This window comes from Patagioenas fasciata, chromosome 2, assembly GCF_037038585.1.
Source record: "Patagioenas fasciata isolate bPatFas1 chromosome 2, bPatFas1.hap1, whole genome shotgun sequence".
Classification (NCBI taxonomy): domain Eukaryota; kingdom Metazoa; phylum Chordata; class Aves; order Columbiformes; family Columbidae; genus Patagioenas; species Patagioenas fasciata.
Window position 1 is genome coordinate 13059539 of NC_092521.1, and position 19202 is coordinate 13078740.

Sequence of the window (19202 nt, forward strand, 5' to 3'; positions counted from 1 at the left end):
TTAACACCCTTAAATACAGGCTTGCGTTTGTGGGACAGGAGGGATACCCAGCCCCACATACTCTGTGATTAAAGCTGCTGCTGGCTGTAGAATCATAGAATAGTTTGGCTTGGAAGGGACCTTCAAAGGTCATCTGGTCCAACCCCCTGACATCTTCACCCAGATCAGGTTGCTCAGAGCCCTGTTCAGCCTGGCCTGGGATGTCTTCAGGGATGGGGCATCCACCACCACCTCTACACCAGGTTTGTATGTTCCGGTGCCTGTAGGCTCAAGGAGTGCCTTCAGCTCAGATGTTCCAAACCATCGGGCTTGGGCAAGTGTTTTTCACCAGAAAAAAAAAGTGAATTTTAGGAATTTCTGTGAATGTCATGAGAAAAATAGTCCCTTCGCCCGGCGCTAAGCGTTCAGGAGGGGCCGCCCCGAGGGGTGGGACGCAGCTCGCCCCGAGGGGTGGGACGCAGCTCCCCCCGGACCACGGCCTCGCCGCCTACGCCCCGTGGGGAGAGGAGGGGGGCGGCTTCGCTCCTGCCGCCAGCGGGGCGCGAACCCTCAACCCGGTACACGCCGGCCGCCGAGCCCAATCAGCGGCTGCGCTGGTGACGCGCCCGGCGGGCGGGGCGGGGCGGGGCTTTCCGCGCGGGCGGGCGCAGCGCGGGGCCGGGCCGGGGCGGGCAGCGCCGGGCGGGCGTGTGCTGGAGCGGGCGGGCAGCGGAGCGGGTGTTGTAGCTGCAGCCCGGTCTGTCGGGGCTGGCAGGGACCCCTAGGCTGCGCCCCGAGGAGCGGCTTGACGCGCAATCTCATTTATTTTTATAGATATATAGATATATATAATTTTTTTTCCTTATTTTTGGGGCTGTGCGTGCGCATCTGCCCAGCACCGCGGAGCTGACGGGCTGCGGGCTCCCGCCGCCCTGAGCGCGCTGCCGTGCCGGCCGGTCGGGGCCGCCGCCACCACCGGGGCCGTTGTGCGCAGAGATGGATTTGGGGGCCGCCCGCGCGTGGGAGGGTCGTGCCCGCTCGGCTCCGAACCCCCGGGTGCTGCTCAGCGGGGCGGGCAGGAGCGTGTGAGAGAGAGGCGGCAGTAGCGCTGGATTCTATTTTTTCCCCGTTTTTACATTTTTAGAGGTGTAGGCAGACAGGGGTTCAGGTGTGTTGTGTTTTTCTCTCGTTGCCCACATCGGCTTGTTTGTTCCCCACCTCTTTTTTTTCTTCCGCGAGGTGGGAAGCTGGGGTGTCTCATTTTTCTTTAGCTCAGTAGTGAAATTGCAGCAGTTTCTGCCTCCTCCAGTGTGCTCGGGCGAGGAAAATGGAGGCTGTGATAGAGAAAGAATGTAGTGCGCTCGGAGGGCTCTTCCAGACCATCATCAGCGACATGAAGGTAAGAGACCGAAGGGTTTTTGGAGGCACCCAGGTGAGAGGAAACCTGTTCCCCACCTGGCTTGGAGAAACTTTGCACGGTGAGATGCGGCAGCACCGGGGGGCGGTGGCGGCGGCGCGACCTCCCGGCCCGGCCCCGAGTCCTGCTGCTGTTTCGGGGACCTTGCCCGGCGCTGGGTTCGTGTCCCCGCTGGGGAACCCCCCTGGAAAGGGGCTGCTTGTAAATGCTTAACCCCCGTGGTTTGGGGCTTGCGAGTTGCTTCCAGGACACAACCTCTCCCTCTCTTTTTTCTCCAGCTGTCCTGCTCAAACATGCAATACATTATCTTGCACCAGGGTCAGCATTTTCCAAACCTGTCTTTTTTTTTATTTTTAATATTATTTTTCCCCTCCTCCACTTTTTTGTTTTTTTGGCTATTTTGGGCTGTCAGAATAAATGCAGCGAGGCGGGAGCGTGGCGTGGAGGAGACGGGCACGGTGCATGTCAGCCGTGGGGTGGGGCTGCAAAGGGCAATGTTGGGGTTTCTGTGCCATGCTGGTGGGCATCACGGGGAAAAAAAATCATCTCAGCCTGGAGATGCTCAAAAGTTGATGCGTGTTTGGATTAAAATCGTTGCTCAGTCGGCTATGTGGTATTATTTTCGTGGTGTGCATGTTCATGGAGGTGGTATTTGCTGCTTTCTGTGCATAAATGCAAAGGTCTCAAGTTGCTGGCTCCTTTCTACCAGCCATCAGAAATCAGCGCCGACCCCTTCTGCCGAAGGGTGCCTTGGAGAGAGACACTCCCAATCTATCCTTGGCAGCCAAGGGCACTTCTGCAGGTTTTTCTGTGGACGAGCGGCTGCCTCCTGCCCTGAGCTCGTGGAAATAAATAGCTTGAAAGCATTGGTGTGTTCTGCCAGTCGTGCCTCCCCAAAGCCCGGGCTGTGGGTGCCCTGGCTGCAGCACACAGCCATACTGCAGAATACTGCAGTGCTCCCCTGGACAAGGGCAGCTTGTCATCTTCCCAGGGCTGGCTGGGGAGGATGCACTTGTTGGGAGATGTTGAGGGACACGTCAGATGATGGGGAGACCACCGTAATCTAAAGGCAGTGACCGTGCATGCTGTGCTTCTGCCAGCCACGGACACGGGATTTCTGTGGGTGTTTTAATCAGTGCAGGGCTGATGAGGAGGGAGGGCTGCGGGAGAAAAAGCCGCCAAGTAGTGGTGGAGGAAGATGGGGTTTGCTTTAGGAGGGAGCCTGGCAGAGGTGAATGGCTTCCAGTGTATTTTTTGTGGGTGGCAGAAAAGCTGTTTGCCCTACAAGTTATTTTTTGGCAAGGGTTCATATGCACTTTGGTCTTAACAGACCTTAGGAGACATTTAATTAAAAGCATGGCTTGTCAAACGCAGGCACATTGCAGAGAGGAGGCGAGTGTGTGTGTATCCATCAAGGCGATGCTGCAGTCCTGGCCGTGGTGTTCCTCAGGCTCTCAGACCCTTCATATTTTTAATAACGACTACACTTTAAAACAACAACCCCCCAGAAAAAGCAGGAAATGGTCACAAATCTTGGAATCATTGTAGTGGGCTGTGCAGGGAACACGCAGGAGATGTTTGTTCCAGATGAAGTGCGGTTTTGGGTTTCAGCACGGAGGGACACAGAGTATGTTTATTCTCTGCTTCTTTCTATAAGCAATGCATTTGATTTTTCTTGCTCTTAAACAAACGGGTCTTTGCTGTGTGGCTTTATTTCTTTTTTTCCTTTGCACATTGTTACTTGCATGGGAATGCTGCTCATCAAAAACATGTTGACATGAACTTATGGAGATGGGCACAGGTGTGAATATTTTTTCTTAATCCTCCATAGTAGTGAAACCTGTTTTGTGAACTGGCAATTACATGGGGGGGGGGGAGCAGTTTGGAAGGAATCACAGCAGATCTTTAGCAATGTGGTGGTTGTTACAGTTTAAAAGAAATCTATTAATTTATTTAGCATGAGTAGAACAAATAATTTTAACCTGTAGCTCAGTTTGATGCAGCTAATGCTCTACGGCTGATGAGATGCACTGGGATTCTTTGTGAATTCTGCACAAAGGATTGTGACAATTTCAAAGAAAAAGTAGCTATTTTTTGACAGCTAACCAGAACCTTTCAACTCATCATATCCTTAGTAGTAAAGTGAGAAATTAGCATTCTAAGTGCTGTTTCCCGTAGCGAGGTCTGTGTGGGCAGGCTGCTGGCAGGATCCTGGAGCTGTTGCGTGGGGGTCTGCCCACGCACACCCGGGTGCTCTATCTGTGCCTGTTTCTCATCGCAGCCTGTGATCAAGGCCCCACATGCCCTGCAGCACTGAGAGCTTTGCTGCAGCATCCACCTTGGTTTTTTTCTTTCTTTTTTAACCAAATAATTTGCAGGTTCTTTTTATTATGTGTATTGCTCTGCTTTAAACCTAGTTGTAAAGATGGATAGGGTTAATCAACAGGGCATTAAAATGACTCTGAAGTCTTGCCAGTGGATGCAGCCGAGGTGACGAAGATACAGCATGTGTGGACTGATTTTTCTCTTTGTTCACACTAACACAGAACTAGCTCAGGTGTACCTGTTGTTAATTTTGAGCTCTCCTTGATCTTGACAAGGTTGCAGAAACTGGAATTATAATCCTGAGTAATTGTTTCCATTTGTCTCTGTACTGCGTTAACTTTGAAACTTAGTGAGGGCAATATATGCCAGTGTGACTAGCACATCACATTTTTTGATAGCAAGATTATCTCTTGCTGGCTGAGGCTTCTTGAGCTGCCTTTAATATTTTCTCCAGAAACCACAGATTTATCTCCATCCTCTACCAAAAATAGTTTTTTGGTTGTTAATCAACAAAACAAGCTCCAAAAGAATTCAGTGTAAATCTAAGTGATTTATAGAAACAGTGTAATTGACTTAAATATAAGAATGGGTAATAAACATCCCATTTATACAGCACTTTAATTTACATCTTCAACTTCAGTCTCCTGACAGGGGAAATCCATGTCTTCCATGCAAAGCAAGGGTCACATTTGTTGAGTAGTATGTGGTGACAGGGTTGTTTGTGGAAAGTCCACAATGGGAACTGTACTTGGCTGTTGTTCTCTAGAACTGGGCTTCGATGCTTTGACATTTCCAGATCAGATTAAAGAATCATAAAGGTGGGAAAAAGTCTGCCCATCCCATCCTTAAGTTTTGGTCCATTGTCACAGCCCTGGTGTTTCCTACGATACATTGCTGACTATGTGGCACTTAAAATTTGTTATTCTCTTATGCAAGATCTTTTTCAAAGCATTCAAAATTTATAAAAGCAAAAATAAAACATCCATGTCCCCTCGGAGGAGTAGTTTTGTGTGCTTCGTGCAAACGCTGTGCTGTTTCTCTTTGAATGCGGCATCGTTTCTGTAGCTCCCTGTGGGAAGAGAGTATTTGATGTGAATGGTTTGTAACTCATTTCTGGCAATTGAGAAATAAGATGCTGTAATGTGCCGTTAATTTCAATATTTCTTGTCGTACAAAGCAAATCAGTGCAGATAAATTTTGTGGATGAGTTTCAAAAGATGTTGTTTTCTCATGCAGAGCAGATTCTTCTTAATGCTGCTTTTCTTTATGAGTCTTGATTTTTCCATTCCTTTTAATTGTATTGCTCTCTGCTGTCTTGAAGGAAAAAGAAGAACAAGAAAACACCTCTGAAAAATGTTGAAATTGGCAGTGTTTGTAGTTTGCTGGTTCTTTTTGTTTTTTCGTGTTCTTTATTTGTCTCACCTCTTCTGCCAGCATGTGTTTTGGCAGGACAGGGGCTTGCTGTGTATGTATCTACCCAGCAAGATGGGTAATGAGCAACTGGATGAGTACAGGTTGCTTGTGACTTCCTTTCTACTAATTTTACTAATATACTAATTTATACTAATTTTTATGGGTGCAGATTCCCAGTTGGTCTCAGGCATTTCCCCACATGTGAGGGATGCGCAGATAGGAGGAGGACTGCAAACACTGTCCTGTTGGTGAACAAAAACAAGGCTCCTAAAGGAGGAGTGAAATTCTAGAAAATTTTTGAGATTTTTTTGTATTTTAAGTGTATGTACCTCATTTATAATAATCTAGCTTGAACACTCAATAAAATCAGCCTTTTGCTTTTGGTAGTAACCTCTGCTTTAATACTATAAAGGAGATGAGCCCTTCACTCCATTGCTACTGCTGGGACCCTTGGGCGAGAGGGTGTTGCACCTTTGCTTTCGCCATGCAAAGCTCTTGGTCAAAGCAGAAAAGACATGAACATACAGGCATGGGAAACATTTGTGTTTTTGCAGCCTCTTATCTCCTGTTAGGAAGCAACCGGTGAGAAGCAGCGTTTTAATCTTGCTTTCTTCGTGGAAGATGGAGCTTGGGGCTGGTCACATCAAGGATGAGGAGCCGTTCGTTAAGTAGGCGTGATTTGCTTGCGAGGGATGGCCTTGTGCTGTTCACACAAATAATATAAATTGAGTGGGGAAAAAATATTTGTTGAAACAAATAGAAATGCTGAGGTAGTTACTGTGGCATGCACAGCTGTAGGTCCTCTGTGTTTGTGTTAATCCAGGGGACAGCCTGCATGTATCAGTGAATATGGGCAAATTTGTTCTATCCTGACATGTCGTAAGATGACAGCTCTTCAGCTGTGCTTTATTTGAAGTTTGAGATCTATGTGGAGATTAGGAATGTTCAGCTCAATGATTTTTAAGATCTAGTTTCAATGCAGCAGTTAAGGCTGATAACTATTGTACAGAAAAACAAATGTTTCATGTGCAACAGGCAGGTACAGGCTTGGAGAGGAAAGGGCGTCTCTGTGCTCCCTTTTCCCACGCGTGCTGTGTGGCGCTGGTATGTCCCTTGCATGACAGTCTTTAGGGCAAACGATTTATCCCAAACCTAGCGAAACAATATTTCTTCCCCCTTCCCAAAAAGCGTGAAATTACTTCATTTCTGCTTTATGCCGCTTTTGATCTCTCTTTTTCCTGAAAGGTTTTACCACCGAGGCATATTGGGCTCAGCTGCGTGCACTGATTTCTTACCCTGCTGCCTCCCAGAACTTGCTTGCCCAAATGGCTGGTTTGCAGACGCTGAAATTCCTTGTCTTTTGTAGGCAGCTGCAGTATCTTTCTGTAAACATCTTGGAAGGGGAGGGATTGATGTGCAGTGAAGGCTGAGTGATGGTGTGGGAAGACAGCCCCTGCATCCCTGCTAAATACTGGGGTTCATGCAACAGGGCGCAGCTGGGAACATACTTACAAATCATTTATTTTTTTAGGGATGGTTCCTGTCTTGATCCAAACGCTTTTGTGTGAGTGTTTCATACAACTGCCACGCATTTGCTACGTGAGTCCAAGGCTGGCTTATTCTGTGGCAGACCCGGGGCAAGGACTTTTAATGTCTTTTAAGAGTCCTCCTTTTGGCTCTGGCAGGACACCAAGCGCTGTGTAGTGGGGCTTGTGAGGCTATAAGTGTGGAAGGAGTTGTGCAGCGCTGCATGAAGCACAACTGCCTGAACAAATGTTGGAGGACAAGAAGTCTGTGTAATTACGCTGGTTAATACCTAACAGAGGCTGATATCTGGGAGAGTTTGCTGCTTCCTTCCGCAGTTCTGAGTGTGCAGTAGCTCTACCAAAGTATTTGATATAAAATACCTAAAAAAACCAAATATTTTTTACTATGTGTACTTCAAAATACAGAAGTTGCTACAGTTGAGAGAGTATTCCTGTGAACCTGTAAATAGCATCATCTGCTTAACAGCCTGTGTGTTTCCAGCTTCTGAAAAACATTTTTAAGGTTCATAGGCTACCCAGAGACCGTGTGGTCTTGAAGATAAGCAGAGACATGGCAGAGAGAATAGGAACTGTATCTAAAAAGAGGTTTTTGTCTTCAGAGCACGCAAAGGTGGGTACAGAGAGGTTTGAGTTAGTACTGTAAAGAGGCCACTCTTTAGACTAGAGAAACCTCTTTAGGCTGCGTGTAGAAATGCATTTTCTTCTTCAAGTGCGTGTTTTAAATTTCAAAATTATGTCTACCTTGATAGCGTAGGGTGCCGAGCGCTGCCGTGTTCCCTGGCATCTATGCTGACATTTAAGGACGTTGATTGACTTCTTGCTGCTGGGCTGTGAGACAGCATGGACGCTGAGATGTTTCAAAGGACTGGAGACAAAATGTCTGGTAGCTTTGTGGTTAAGGCCAGAGCAGCTTTCATCATGGAAGTGCTCTGTGTGTGACTTGGCTCCAAAGAATGGCTTCCATTTTACAGAAAGGCAAACTGTGGCTGCAGGTTCGGTCACTTCTACTCCTTTCCCCTAGGACAAGAAGAAATGGAGTGCATCTAGAGCACAGAGTTAATGAGGGGATGTTTTTTTTTTAATCTCCCAGTATAATACATGTTTCTATCCACACATACGCACCACTTCATTGTTACTGCATAAGACCTATTGCTATTCCTCTCCCTGTGATAACGCAGTATTTGCAGGAAGAAGAGATGCCATCTACAAATGACTGATCAACTCTCCATGGAAGTGTCTTGAATTCTTCTCCTGTGATTGAAATTATGGGACATCTCCATTTCTTAGTGGAGAGCTGGAGCATTTTAACCATAAGTGTGATGAATTTGACTGTCTTGCGAGGCTCTGTGTGAGCCCCGTATTTTTCAGTCTTCTGATGAACAACCATAAGCATTGTGTAGCCTGCTTTAGTTCTAGGATGCTAGCTGGTGTGCAAACAGCATTTAACAAATCATCTTGGATGTGTTTAAAAAGAACACCTACAGGAATGAGCTTGTCAACACTGATTCTGTCGGTATGCTTAATGCTGGTGATGAGCGTGTAACTAGAGATGTTTGGTTGATGATACAGAAAGGTTCATATTCTTTGTTCTCATTTTTGTTTTCTGCATAAACTGCCACCACGAGCATTTTTTTTTCCGTGTAAGTCAGATGTGTGCTTAGTAATATCACTGAAGCCCTTTGTGTAGTGGCTTAATTTGGGATTTTTTTCTGTTAATAAAGCTTCAATTGTGACAAGATGCCTCCTAACAAAACTGTCCATGAGCAAACCAAGTGTCTGACTTGGAGTTTCAAAGTGATTGTTTCATGAGTTGCAATGGAGAGAAATAACCTGTGACAAGTGTAGTTGCACTTGACTCTCTGGCAGGAGCTCAAGTTCATAAAGCACTAAAAAACTTGCTGCCTGGCTGCTGCCTTTTCCCCAGTGACATCCTTTTGTGGTCAGATGCTTGCCAGTACTTTGGCAACAGATAATGCCACTTCTTGGGTCCTGGAGATTGTTTCGACTGCTTGTGTGATGGGGGTTGTGTTGAGATCAAGCAAGGAATGGTCAGGAATGAAGGTTTGTCCTTACTTGGGAAGAAGTGAGGACACCCGAGCGGTGTTGGTGACGTTACCAGCCCAGGGCTGTTGGCTTGAGGCTGTCCTGTGTGGGCATTAACTTGAATGAGTGTCTCCTGATTATGCAATTACCTTCATTTTGATCCAACTGAAATACTGTGGGTTTAGGAAATAGCTGCTGATTATGCACAGTGGCCACTTAATGATCGAGTGGATGAAAGGCAGTATTGATGAGTCTCTGAGGAGAAATGCTGTTTGGGCTTGCAAACATCTTTAGACCTGCAGGGAAGAATCTGGAACTAAATGCTTCCTCTGGAAGACTGCTTAACATCTAGCTTTTTTATCATAGCGTGAGATGAAAGGTCTCTAGAAGCTGTGACTGGTTGTCTCTCCCTGTTCGTGTCCCCCCGTGAATAATTTCCTGTGTTTAGAGAGGGAAAGACTGTGTATGATGCATCTTCTCACAGTATAACTTTTGTTTGCTAATTACCCAATCCTGGATTTCAACCAAGTGGCTGCTTTGGAGTTCAGTTTATTTGTCTTACAAACTATGGAACTGGGTTGTGCATGGCACAGGTTTGACGTGGACCCTCTTGATGTAGCATGGAGGCCCATGAGTTGGGTTGTAAGCCAGGATGTCACGCAGCAACCAAGGGGGATGAGTTTTCACAGGTCCTTCGTGCTGCAAACTGCAGTCGCAACCATGGGCCAACTGGTGTTCTCCACTGGAGACATTTAAATATGGGCTGGTGCAGTGCAGGCTCTATTATAATACAAATTAAAGACTAGCGCTCTAAAAACAGGATGGTACTGGACTTAGGTTCCCTCCCCTTTAAAGGGTTAGTGAGGTTTAATAAATACCCATGTTCTTGTGAAGAAGTGCTACATCTCAGTGCCCAGGGAACTGGGTGTTCTTTAGAGTTCTTCAGGTGTTTTTGGGAATGTAGGAATACCTGATATCTCAGTGCTTTTTCCTCAGTGTGTTGATTTCCTTTCTCTGGACTTTCCTGATTGGATTTTAGTCTTGACTTCCTCAAGGTATTATTCCATGATCTTTTTTTCTCAATGTCCTAATGCTCTGTTTCGACTGAAAACCAAACAGTTCAGAAAATACTGAGAGAGTGGTTCTGTGAAGCATAAAAGAAAAATCTAGTTGACAGATTTTTTTAATAGCGTATGAGATGTCTTCAGTAGTGTTCTGCTGCATAATTTGCGATGTTGTGATAATGTATCACCTTGTGAAAGCAAAGCTTGGCGTGCTTATTTATACTGTGCATGCTGAGGGAAACTTGTTTCTAAACCTGCTGTTCCCTAAACAAGTGGCAGAAAAAATGTAAATAGATGTATGGATACAAGACTTTGATTTTTAATTACCCCTATTATCGTTCCTGAAGGGTAAGCTACAGGTTAAATGACATCTTAATCTGATCTTTGACATGCTTTTACTTTCACTTGCATGCACTATAATCTCTCAAACCTTGAGTTTGTACCTGTCTCCTCTTCCATTCAGCAATGCGTGAGTTCAGCTCTTGCTGTGAAATCCTGTGAAGTTCATGTCTTGTTTTTGCTGTTGATGACTTTTCATTCCTTGCCCAGCAAGTGTTCTGCATTAATTGAGAGTCCCTTTTGCTGCTGGAGCTAAGCCCAAACTTCCCCTGTGTGTGGCAATACCTTCAGCTTTGAAAGACAGCAGACACTTTGCAGTCAGGTAGCTGCTTTCCTTACCTTGTGGGTGTATTATGCTTTCCCGGAAGACCTCTATATAAATGTGTTACCCTTCCTTAAAGAACTCCAGTGAAAGGAAGCTCCTTGGCCTGTCAGAGTTGCCTGTTAAATGGTCACCTAGTTGAATGGATTGTCCAACCTTAAACTGCTGCAAGTAAAACTGATTGTTTCTTGTCCTGCATCACTGGAAAACAGCTGATGGACAACATCAGTCTATGGGATGCTCTTGAAATCACAATTTGGACGAGGGAATAGAGTGTACTACCAGCAAGTTTGCTGGTGGCACCAAGCTGGGAGGAGTGGCTGACACGCCAGAAGGCTGTGCTGCCATCCAGAGACCTGGACAGGCTGGAGAGTTGGGTGAGGAAAAATTTAATGAAATATAACAAGGGCAAGTGTAGAGTCTTGCATCTGGGCAGGAACAACGCCAGGTTCCAGTATTAAGCTGGGGAATGACCTATTAGAGAGCAGCGTAGGGGAAAGGAACTTGGGGGTCCTGGTGGACAGCAGGATGACCATGAGCCAGCACTGTGCCCTTGTGGCCAGGAAGGCCAATGGCATCCTGGGGTGTATTAGAAGGGGGGTGGTTAGTAGGTCAGAGAGGTTCTCCTGCCCCTCTACTCTGCCCTGGTGAGACCCCATCTGGAATATTGTGACCAGTTCTGGGCCCCTCAGTTCCAGAAGGACAGGGAACTGCTGGAGAGAGTCCAGCGCAGGGCAACCAAGATGATGAAGGGAGTGGAGCATCTCCTGTGTGAGGAAAGGCTGAGGGAGCTGGGGCTCTTCAGCTTGGAGAAGAGGAGACTGAGGGGTGACCTCATGAATGTTTACAAATATATAAAGGATGAGTGTCATGAGGATGGAGCCAGGCTCTTCTTGGTGACAGCCAATGGTAGGACAAGGGGTAATGGGTTCAAACTGGAACACAGGAGGTTCCACTTAAATTTGAGAGGGAACTTCTTCTCAGTGAGGGTGACAGACACTGGAACAGGCTGCCCAGGGAGGTTGTGGAGTCTCCTTCTCTGGAGACATTCAAAACCCACCTGGACACCTTCCTGTGTAACCTCATCTGGGTGTTCCTGCTCTGGCAGGGGGACTGGACTGGATGATCTTTTAAGGTCCCTTCCAATCCCTGACATTCTGTGATTCTATGATTCTATGAAATCAGTATTGGGACTTTGTTGTTTTGGTTCTGATTTTGAATTTAAGAAATAGTGAGTATATAGAGGGTAGATTTAGATTGGACATAAGGAAGAATATATTATTTTTTACCTTGAGGGTGGTGAGGCAGTGAAATGGGTTGCCCAGAGAAGCTGTGGATGCCCCATCGTTGGAAGTGTTCATGTTCAGTTTGGACAGGGCTTAGGGCAACCTGATCTAATGAAAGGTGTCCCTGCCCATGGCAGGGAGATTGGACTAGACGGTTTTTATAGGTCCCTTCCAACCGGATTCCAAATTTGGAATAAGGTAAATTAAACCAAAGAAGTAATGCAATAGCTGTTGTGTACATGTCTGTGTCTTCGTAAAGAGTGGAGTCTCTCTTGCCAGTAAAATTTGTGTTTCAGTCTGTTGAAAGGCTGAGACTATTCTGCTGAGTGATCGAGAAATAGATATAGCTTAGAAAGCTCCATGAGACAGGCTGTTGAATTGTTTATTTTTCAATCTGGAAAGAGATGAAGCCAACAAGCAGAATGCCTTGGATGGAGAAAAGCAATTATGAACTTTGTGTGCAATGATGTTCATTCTCTGCACACCTGTGTGTTGCAGGAGCTTTTGTGGCTTAAGGACTAGGCAATCCTATTTATGAGTCATGAACTTGGCTAAATCTGTGGATTGCACAGAGGAACCTATTAGTGTTTGGTAGTGCTTTGTAACTCTTGCAGTTGTGGCTGCCCAAGTGCCCTTTTCCCCAGTTAACTACTGATTATTTTAGAAAAGAGGAAAAACTTCCAGTGCCAGATGTTAGCTGGGAAGGAAGACTGGTTGTCGACCGTTGCATCTTCCCGTGTGTTGAGACTTCTGTGACCAGAACCCTTTATTTTTTTCAGGCTGTCATTGTTTTCCTGTCCCCTTCCCCTCCACTTTTTCCTGTTTTTTGCCTGTTCAAGGCCCCTTGGAAAAGTGATTGTCTCTATGGGCAAACATACTTACTTATCCAGGCTATTTTTTGTGTGTAACATCTGTGACTTTGTGTGGTGTTGAGCACAAAAAAGTCTCTTTGCTGCTTGGAGGTAATGTACTGAATGCTACAGAAGTAAGACATTCCTAATAATCCCTCTGATTCTCATATCTGATAAAACTATATAAACAATGTTTTGTCTTAAGCATAATTTACTCTGGAGGGGTCGGAGGACACGTGCAGGAGCAAAGTTACAATTTTGTTCCAAGGAGAGAGGGATGGCGTTTGGATGTGTTACTCGGGCGTGAAGCTCGATAACAGTGATGTGTGTGTGGAACTCAGCTTTTTAGCTGGTCATAGTTGAATGACTACGCTGAGGTGAAAAGTCCTATCTCCTGTAGCCTGTGTAGTGTTTTTTTTCCATTTTGTTGAAGTCTGAAGATAGTCATTGTTCAGTGCTCTTCTGGACAGCATACAGCTCTTCCTTTGATAACCAGTGAGATAAAACCAAGGCACTGCCTGGTCCCTTTCTCTCTTACCTTTTTAGCTGGAACAGCCAAAATTAGATTCTGAGTTTGCTTTACTGTAGAGCAGCTCTCTGTCTTTTTCCCCTCTGCCCCAAAAATTTATAAGGGTTGTTGCTGTGAACAAGATACCAAACTGTTCCTGCCGCCTTTGTACTCGGTGTCCCAGCAAGAGCTGGTAATAGGGCTGAAAAGCCTTTTTGATAAATGAAAACACTTAAAAGAATGCTGTCAAGGGGTTTTAGAAGATGTAATGTGTCTCGTCTGTGGGAGTTGGGGTGTATGGAAATAAATTATTAAAGAAAGTGTCTTTTCTCTTAATGGAAAAAGAAGAATCATAACTTCGTAGCAGAAGAAGTGACAGAACAGTTTTAAACTGTCAAGACTGCTGATACTCAAGTTGTAATCTTAAATAAATACAACAATCTGGGTTCCTATTCTTGCCATTAGATGTAATCAATAACAATTTCAGTAAGTATGATCCTTTGCTGCAAACCTACCCTTCCTTTACTGAGAAATTGCTGATTTCTTGTCTGAGTCAGAATTGCTGGCCTGGAAGGAAGGGAATAACAAACTTCAGTAAGTTTTGTGTGGAGTTGTGTTAGTGTAGAATGGCTGTGCTTGTTCACAAAAAGAATAAAAAGGTTCTTCATCCATCCAGGGTTTTAATGATGTCTGTTAGTGCTCATTGCCACTTCCCTGCTGTGGTGGGCTGACCTTGGCCAGCTGCTGGGTGCCCACACAGCCGCTCTCTGACTCCTCTTCGATGAAACAGAGCAGAAAATAAGATTAAAAAACTCATGGGTTGAGACAAAGACAAGGAAATCACTTACAAGTCACTGTCATGAGCAAACCAGACTCAACTGGAGGAGACGAAATTTATTACCAATTAAAACAGATTTGAATGGTGAGGAAGATGGACAAAAACTAAAATGTCTGCTCACATCCATAGGTCTGGATGTGGGATGGGATTTCACTGAAGGAAGACAGGTCCCTGCTCCTTCTCGCCCCAGCTCCAGCCTGGGAGGACATGTCCCCAGGAGCTGTGGCGATGGAGGGAGGATGGCGGTGATGGAGGATGCCAGCTGGCCGGACGCGGGTCTGAGTGTTGGTGTCTGGCACTTGTGAGTGCTTTGCCAACTCAGCCTGGTGCTTTTCAAACACTCATTGTGGTGCCTGTCCCTGAGGGGAAGTTGTTTCATGTCCCTAATTGCGGACTGGCTACATGGTGACGGGCACGAGGCACCATTTTGTTTTTCAGCCCTGAGGTGGAAAGGCGGTTCCCTGCCTGTGTTTAGCACAGATTAGCTGGAGCTGGGCCCTGGGATCAGGTGACTAATCACTTATAAACTGACTAATTAAGTAATAGGGTAGGGTAATGGCATGTTGTGGCTTACAGGTGACGTGTCCCGATGGGTGGGCAGGTGAGGGCCGGGCCCTCCGAGCAGCTTGGGGGACTTGGCACCATGGAGCGCTGTGCCCTGATGGTGAAACACCCATTTCAGGGAAGACACGTCACATTTCTTCATCTGATGGTGAAGTAATAATTGAGTACAAAGTTATTTGGGGGCAAAGAGTCCCTGGATTAAACTATTAGTGATTTTCAAGAAAACCATTTAAACAAACCTGCACCATAGCCGATTTCTATTTTAACCCGTGAGGAGCTAAAAAGAGGATTTGTGACCCAGATTCTTGTAGCCGCTCTTCTCTGAGGGGGCTGGAGGTGGAGGGGGCCCACTGCCTTCAGAGAAAATGTTGGGACCTGAGTAATCCTGACATTTAAAGGGGGGAAAATTGATTTCCTTTATCAGCTGGTTGAAATCAGAAATTGCAGACGGCACAGAGGAAGCTCTGGGAGAGACAATATTTGAAAATACTGTGTTATTACTCTTCAAAAATGGCGTCATGTTGCAAAAAACACTTATTGGACAAAGACATCGAATTCCACCTGCTGTTTCTTCGTGTTTAAATTGAGAGACACCTTGAATCAAGACTGAAGTTCTGTGGCTCCGTTAGCATCTGGTCTCCACCACCATTACCATTTCTCTTGACGTAAAGCAAGAACTATTATTGCAGATGTGGAGGTGGGACCTGGGGTGACATTGGGGCTGCTGCACTTGAGGTGGCACACAAAGAGGTCTTGGAGAAGGAGCTGCTCCCCAGTATTTACAGCACATATTTGATTCCAGTGTCATCTCCTTGGTTTGTCCCCACAAGCATGGCAAAATGGCTTCCTTGCTTCCAAAGTGCTGGAAGTGGGACAAACCCCTGTTATTAGGGCCTGGGAAGTGGTAGGAATTCCTGCGGTAGGTAGGAATTAAGGGGGGTTTGGTTTCAGCAGGGATGTGATGGTGGAAGTCTTGTTTGGACAAGCTCAAAGGGACAACAGAATTTGTATGGAAGACTTGAGTTGTGTATCACTAAGAGAGAGGTGAGCTTGTGGACATGGCCGCCTCAGCAGGGAAAGGCGAAAGCTGAGTTGTTGGAATACAGATAAAACAAACTCCTCTTATTTTTCAGCTGGGTTTATTAAAGAGAATTCAGGGTTGCAAAAGCAGATCAACATACCACAAGCTGAGCAGATAATGCAGGAATACATGTCACTGCTGCAAAACTGCTGAAATATTTTTTTTTTTAACAATTGAAGGAAAACAAACAAAAACCAACAAACAAAAGAAATGAAAAAACTCCAAACTAAAAAAAAAACCAACACAAAAACCAAACAAACGAACCAAAAAATCCCCGAAGAACAACAAAAAAACCGCAAAGCAAACCCAACAAATACCACCACCCCAGCTATTGATTCAGTGACACTTCAAAAGAAAACAAACAAACATGTTTCTGCTTTTCAAAACAAGATCAGGTGCTCTTGGCCAGTGTAAGAGTATCCCATTGAAGAGATTGCATTGATTTCAACCGAACAAATACAGCAAACAGTCTAGGTGAGCTGTTACAGCTTATTTAAGTAAGCTTGGCATGAAGAGAACAACAAGACAAAGAATAAACAGCCATGGAAATGCTTGGTGGCTATTCCAATTTTGCTTGTTTTGTGACCAACCTGGCAAATTAAAAAATAAAGTGTTTTCTTTTTGAGCTGTGTTTTGATGGGAGTGTCTTAAGATTCCTTGCGAAGCAGCTGAAGGCTGGTGTCGATCTCCATGTGCCATCATGCACGTTTAGCTGGATAATACACCGCCGAGATGGAAACATAATCGGGCTGCTTTGGTATCCTCTGCTTGCCGGCTTGCGTTTTGCTGGAGAATCCGGCGAAGCCTCAGGCCCCGCTGTTAATTGTCAGGGCTTTCAGGGCTCCTGGCATCCACATGCATAATGCATATACTGCACGCAGGCAGACACTGAGAGACGGGCTTCAGAGCAGAGGGATTGCAGTAAGACTAATAGGTTTAAGGAAATGGCTTTTTTTTCCCCCTTTTTCCAAGAATTGGTGGGTTTCTTTCATTTTTTTAAGTGCCTGACAGTTTTTGCATAGCATAATGCACTTTATAGTCTAGGTATTGCCACCCAGATAACTGCTATTTTCTCCTTCCCGTTCTGCATTTCCCTTGTGTGTAGGTATAATGAGGTTTTATGAACACCTGTTTTACACTGCTTTTTGTTTTTCTTTTAGCAAAACCCATAAGCCTTGCTGAAAAATATACAGAGTACCGGTTAATACCCTTGACAGTGCCTTTATGGCAGCAGCTTCTGCATCTGGACATATTACGGCACTGCCCAAGCCCTGCTGTGCAGTGACTGTGTGGGAAATCTCTGCAAAACCATCTTATTTTTCAAAATATTTAGAGTCCATAAAATTGTAAAGAAGGCCAGAGTTGAAAGGGAGGTTTGGGATTTGCCCTTGGGTTTAACTCCAGGTCTAATCCCACGGATTCCCCCATGGTGTGTGAATATCTGGGAGCTGCCTTGCCAGGGTGCACCGAGGAGCTGGAACTGAGCTGTTGGCTTTTGGGGAAGGGTCTGTCTTGGCCCTGAACAAGATGTGGCTTCTTGTGGCAGTGTGGGCAATGGGTTCTGTTTTATTTATGAAAAGCAGACTGGTTTATTGGGGTGGATTGAGTTTGCTAAGAGCAACTGCACTTGCTTGCAACCTTTTCTAGTCAGAGCCAGGGTAATGTTAGCCTTGAGGATCTGCCTTATCTGGGTTTTATTGTGTCGTTACTCTGGTAACAGCAAGTCTTATACCTTTATTAAAGGAAGCAGGCATATTTTATTTTACTCTCTAGACTCCACTCATAGGGAAGTTTTGAGGTTTCTTTCCACCATGGCTTTTGCTGTTAACAGAAAATGTGCACTCGCTCTGCAGAGAGCAACTTAACCTTTTTTTGGTGTATAAAACATGGGTTATTTTAACCATAAAAATCAGCACTTTTTTTTTTACTTTGGAAAATAAAGATCAGAACTCACAAGAACACTTGGTGTCCATACATATTCTAAACAGAAACCTGGGGTTTTAACAGATTTTTTTTTTTTTTTTAAATGGGGGAAAAGCTTACAGGAAACTCGAAGTCAGGAGGAATTAAACCTTCTGCAGAACTTCTCATACACTCAGCACCACGCTGCTTTATCAGCTTCAATTCAGAAATCAGCTGCAAGGTCGTTCAGGAGGGTTTTGGAAGCAGGTCTTGCAGTTACAGGGTTGCTGTTGGGGAAGTTTGTTGTCTTATGGCCACTGTGCCTTTTCTGTGCCCGATTGCTGAGTTACCTTGAGACGGTATCTGTGGTGGGCACTTGGTCAACTCAGACCTTTATTGTAAAGGCCTTTAAATTAATTATTTATTTTAAAAGAGGATGGGAACCTGGCAATGACACAGAAAAGCCATTCGTAGAGAAGAACAACTGCGATCCTGCCTTTGGTTTTGAGAGCTTCTCTATATGCGATGTTGCAATATCCTACCACCTCACTTCTAATAGGTTTGGTTTTGCAGTAGCCAAAGCATGTTTGTTGTTGTGGTCTTAATCTGTAAAGCCTCCTCAGAGGACCTGCTGTTTCATTTGGATTCACAACTAGTTGACATCCCATCTGCTTGGGTGTCTAAGAGACAACTTGTTGGGAAAATATATTTTGGTGTTAATGGATTAGGATTTAGTAGAGCCTTAATTACTGCTTTACTTCTAGTTTCATTTGATCTGGAGTATCAAAACCAGAATGCTCAAATCAAGTATTCATTATTGTGTTTTGTTTTTCTTGCAGGGAAGTTACCCAGTGTGGGAAGACTTCATAAATAAAGCTGGGAAACTGCAGTCTCAGCTTCGGTAAGTTTTGTTTTACACAGTCAAGGTCCCTTACAATTCCTTGTATGTACAAACATTAAGATTAAATGCAACTTCTGCCAGGATAATTTGCTAAGCATGCCCTATTATAATTGTGCATATTTCTTAGTCAACACCCATGTATGTAATTTTTCACATATTACTACTGCTGTTTTAATGTATTTAGGAAAAGACATAATTTACCACCAGCTGTACATAATAAACATTAAATGAACTAAAATTCATGGCTTCTGATGGAAAATTGCAAAGACGTTTTATTGGTTAGTGAACACACGTTTGGAGTTAGCCCTATGTTGTCCTTTTTATTAGTGTAGAATACAGCAGGTTTATATGAGAAGAGGGCTCAAAATATTGAATAGTCTTTGGTGGTCTTTACAGCACTTTCTTCTGCTTTAAAAATGAAGAGAATTCCTCTGCTGGATCACTTATCAGGGATTATTAAAAATTACATTATTGGGGTATACATTGCAAATGGCATTCTGGATTACTTAATAAGTGCCATATGTGTAACACTCAGACCAGTTCTCCCCATCACCAGAATTCATTCACTTGTAAAATCTCTTTCTGCGGGTAGGAATCCAAGCTCCATTTCTTCACAACTCTTCCCAAACCACAATCTCTGTTGTGCTCTTCAGAGCATCAGTGGTTTTTTTCGCAGCAGTGGCAACAGATTTGGTTATTGTCAGTCTAGTTTGTGAGTCCACGTTGCGTTGTGAACCGTTCCTGAAGAAGCTCCGGTTTAGGCTCATTTGCCCTAAACAGCTGGAATATGCTGTTCCGCTGTGCCTAAAATACCACACTCGC

General features: G+C 44.9%; 1 protein-coding gene across 12 annotated transcripts in view; it reads left to right on the top strand.

Annotated features, from left to right (window-relative positions):
• The first annotated feature begins 681 nt into the window (after nucleotides 1-681).
• The window catches only part of MTSS1 (MTSS I-BAR domain containing 1), a 129687-nt gene continuing 111166 nt past the window's right edge, over nucleotides 682-19202 (top strand). For 11 of the 12 annotated variants that reach the window (XM_065830400.2, XM_065830403.2, XM_065830401.2 and 8 more), the window contains exons 1-2: nucleotides 683-1378; nucleotides 18319-18380. In XM_065830400.2, coding sequence (XP_065686472.1) covers nucleotides 1307-1378; nucleotides 18319-18380 — 134 coding nt within the window. In that variant the 5' untranslated portion in view covers nucleotides 683-1306. Of the gene's footprint in view, nucleotides 1379-18318; nucleotides 18381-19202 lie in introns of all 12 variants that reach the window. The other variant, XM_065830405.2, reaches the window with a different exon arrangement.